Genomic DNA, 3,544 nt, shown 5'->3' on the forward strand with positions numbered 1-3,544 from the left:
ATATCTTTTTTATATGTATACTCGGATAGTCGGATTTGTCCCTTATTAACGGCTCTAGCACTCCTCTAGATTCGCGAACGAAACCAGTCACTGCTAATCATCCCGCACAACCACAACGACCGACGATGGCGTTGCCGCAATTATCCCCGATCTCCAAGGGCGCTAATTAGGACACCCCGACGCTTGCCAGGCTGCACATGGCTGGCATTGCATTACATTACCCCCACCCGTCACCTGATCTCCACCGTCATTCCACTCCATCAGTGGGCAGCGCTCTGCTCTCCTCCACTCACGAACTCACTCACTCACTCCCCTTGCCCCCATCCATCCGCTAGCCACTAGCTCCAGCAGGCTCGCCGCCGACACTCCACTAGTGCTCTGCTCTCTCCGCTCCACTCACAAACTCCCCTCGCTCCCCCCCCCCCCCCCCCCCCCCCCCCCCCCACAAATCGGCGATGGATCTGCTGCTGCGGCGGCGGCTGCTGGCCGTGGTGGCCACGGCGGCGGTGCTGGCCGTGTGCGCCTTCACGGCGGCGGAGGGGTTCGACATCCTGCAGATCCTGGGGAAGCACGACGAGTTCTCGCAGTTCTGCAAGCTGCTCAACGAGACGCACCTGGCCGGCGACATCAACCGCGACCGCACAATCACCGTGCTGGCCGTGGCCAACGGCGACATGGGCCACCTCGCCGCCGGCCACTACTCGCTCGGCACCATCCGCCACATCCTCGAGCTGCACGTCGTCGCCGACTACTACGACGACAAGAAGCTCAAGCAGCTGTCGCACGCCGCCACCGCCGCGTCCACCTTGTTCCAGGTAATAATATGCCTCCACCGCTCGCTTTGTCTGTTGCTTGTTAGATCTGCAAACAAACAAAAAGATGTGCAGCGTCATTAGACAGCTTGCAGCTCTTGTTTGCTTTGCTATCAGCCATTCTGGATGAAAAAGGAGAATAAGAAGAAAAAAAACTCACATCACTGCCGACCGCCGTTGTGCTAAAAGCGGCTTGGGGCTGCGTGCTGCCTCATCCTAAATTTGAATTTAATCCTACTAGTTTTCCCCTCAAATTTCATAACTTAATGCATGTTCGAATTTGCTCCTGCTCTCCGCGAGTCGCTTTCGAAGTGGTGCCCACGCACATGCATGTGTTGGCCTCTCCGGCGACATACAACACAAATCACAAGGTTCCCGAAACAGTAGCGTTTTTTTTTACACTATGGAATCTCTGGATTAGCGGGCCAGCTGAAATTCGCCTTTTACCGATCTCGAAGTCACCGAGTACAGTACGCTCTTTAAAATAAAGGAAAAGGATACTTGAGTGCAGACTCATATAAAAATCACACCATCAGAGAATCGGTTTTTTTCTTTCTTTTTGGTGCTGAGACAATAAAAAAAGATTTTTCAGCCAACCTGAAAGAAGGGGTCAAGGCAATGGTTCTGGTCACTTTGGTCCCACTCCGACTATATATGGTTCCTACCATTTTCAACAAGTTTTTTTTTTCAGCGTCTATGATGCTGTGAGCTGTCTAACACTAACTAAGCTTGTTTCATTAGATTCTTCTTGTGATATCTTTTGATAGAGAGTTTTTTTAAAGCAGCAGAGGGAACTCAAATCGTAGTCTGACAGCTTTGGTGGTCGGTGCATCAAAGTTGGGGCTACCGATCGATGCGATTTGAGTAGAGTAGCAAATTAAATTTCACTTGTTTTAATTAATTTCGTGGCGCCCTTAACGATCATCCTCATGGATACGATATGATGTGGCATGCAGCGATCCGGATTTGCCCCCGGCATGGCAGGATACGTGAACATAACGCAGCACCGCGGCGGCAAGGTGTCGTTCATCGTGGACGACGCGGCGGACAGCGTCAAGCCCGTCACCTACGTGAAGCAGATCGAGAGCCACCGCTACGACTACTCGGTGCTCCAGGTCAGCGGCGTCCTGTCCTCCCCGGAGGCCGAGGCACCCGTCGCCCCGCCGGCGCCCGTCAACCTCACCGACATCCTCTCCAAGAAGTACTGCAAGAGCTTCGCGGGCCTCCTCGCCGCCGACCCCAAGGTCTTCGACACCCTCAACGGCACCAAGGACACCGCGCTCACCGTCTTCTGCCCCGTCGACGCGGCGGTGGCCGCCTTCATGCCCAAGTTCAAGAACCTCACGGCCAAGGCCAAGACGGCCATCCTGCTGTACCACGCCGTGCCGGACTACTACTCCATGCAGTTCCTCAAGTCCAACAAGGGCAAGGTCACCACGCTCGCCACCACCAGCGTCGCCAAGAAGGACTACACCTACGAAGCGGAGAGCAAGGACGACACCGTCACGCTCGACACCACCGTCGTCACCTCCACCATCCAGGCCACCGTCAGGGACGACGACCCGCTCGCCGTCTACGCTTGCTCCAAGTTCCTGCAGCCTAAGGAGCTGTTCAAGGCCAAAACCGCTGATCTCGCGCCTGCGCCGGCTCCACAAGGGCCCAAGAAGAAGAGCAAGAAGAAGCCCACCGGCACTTCGGCGGCCTCCGCGCCCTCGGACGATGAATCTGCAGATGGCCCGTCTGCCGACGACGACTCGTCCGATGATGCCGCGGACAAGGCTGCCGCCGCGCCGTCGTACCTGTCCGCTCGATGGGTGACCGCCGCAGTGACGACCGCCGTCGCGCTGGCGCTGGCGGCGTAAGGTGTGCGCTCATGTGCTATGTTTTTTTTATAACTTATTGGACCCCCTATCTTCTTTTCTTTTGTCCAAGTCGTGTCCCTTCCTTGTTGGTGAACAAAATAAGAAGGGCTATTTTTGTTTTTTATATTTATTACCGCATTCCATTAAAAAAAAATTAGAGGTGTGTGTGAGTGATGTAAGTCTTGATTTTGTTCATTGGGTTGTGGTGATCATTTTGTAATGGTAGTGGCCAATGGAATTGGAGAGTGGGTTAAGTTTTCACATATGATACTATATATAAGGCATCATATGGAGTTTAGAGGTGCAGCAGTGTTTGTTGTTTACACATGCTTTCAAATGTTAGACTATATAAGATTTTACCCTGTACGTAACCTATTAGAACGAATAAAACTAGGTTCGTATCTTTAGAAGTTTAGGATGTCTCCATAGGAAGGAGAGACTCTAGCGGTCGGTGTCAGAGTCGATGTACAATGGTGAAAGTGTAGAGGCATCAATCTTCTCCTTACTAACCGTGTTAGAATAGATCAGATCTTGCTTTTATGGGGGGCGAGAAGATATTAGTAAATGTTGGTTTGCGTGTTGGCTTCTTCTCCCTTTTATGTAATTGGTTGTTGTTTGTTGCGGAAAACCTACTAGGTTGTCCGACAGTCAACACATGAGGAGCCGAAAGATACATTGTTGCGACCGTCCCTCCTAATTGTGACTCCGAGTATGGTGGTTCTAGGCGTGCCACAGGATTATCAGGAAGGGTGTGTCTATGTCAGTAAATCGCTCTATAAATACACAACAATAAATCAAATATTAAATTCTAGCTAGATCGTAGCTCTATCGTGTGGATCGGTTTGTGCCGGTTGCATTTACTCCTTTATT

The 3,544-nt window shown here is 52.0% G+C and overlaps 1 protein-coding gene across 1 annotated transcript; it reads left to right on the forward strand.

The window, feature by feature from the left end:
• Positions 1–249: 249 nt before the first annotated feature.
• LOC100280729 (rat frizzled homolog 1) lies at positions 250–2,853 on the forward strand. Its single transcript, NM_001153649.1, is given in 2 exon segments — positions 250–815; positions 1,769–2,853. Coding segments are annotated over 2 exon segments (1,266 nt in total). The 5' UTR covers positions 250–455; the 3' UTR covers positions 2,675–2,853.
• Positions 2,854–3,544: the final 691 nt, after the last annotated feature.

The sequence above is a fragment of the Zea mays genome, chromosome 6, assembly GCF_902167145.1.
Source record: "Zea mays cultivar B73 chromosome 6, Zm-B73-REFERENCE-NAM-5.0, whole genome shotgun sequence".
Lineage (NCBI taxonomy): Eukaryota > Viridiplantae > Streptophyta > Magnoliopsida > Poales > Poaceae > Zea > Zea mays.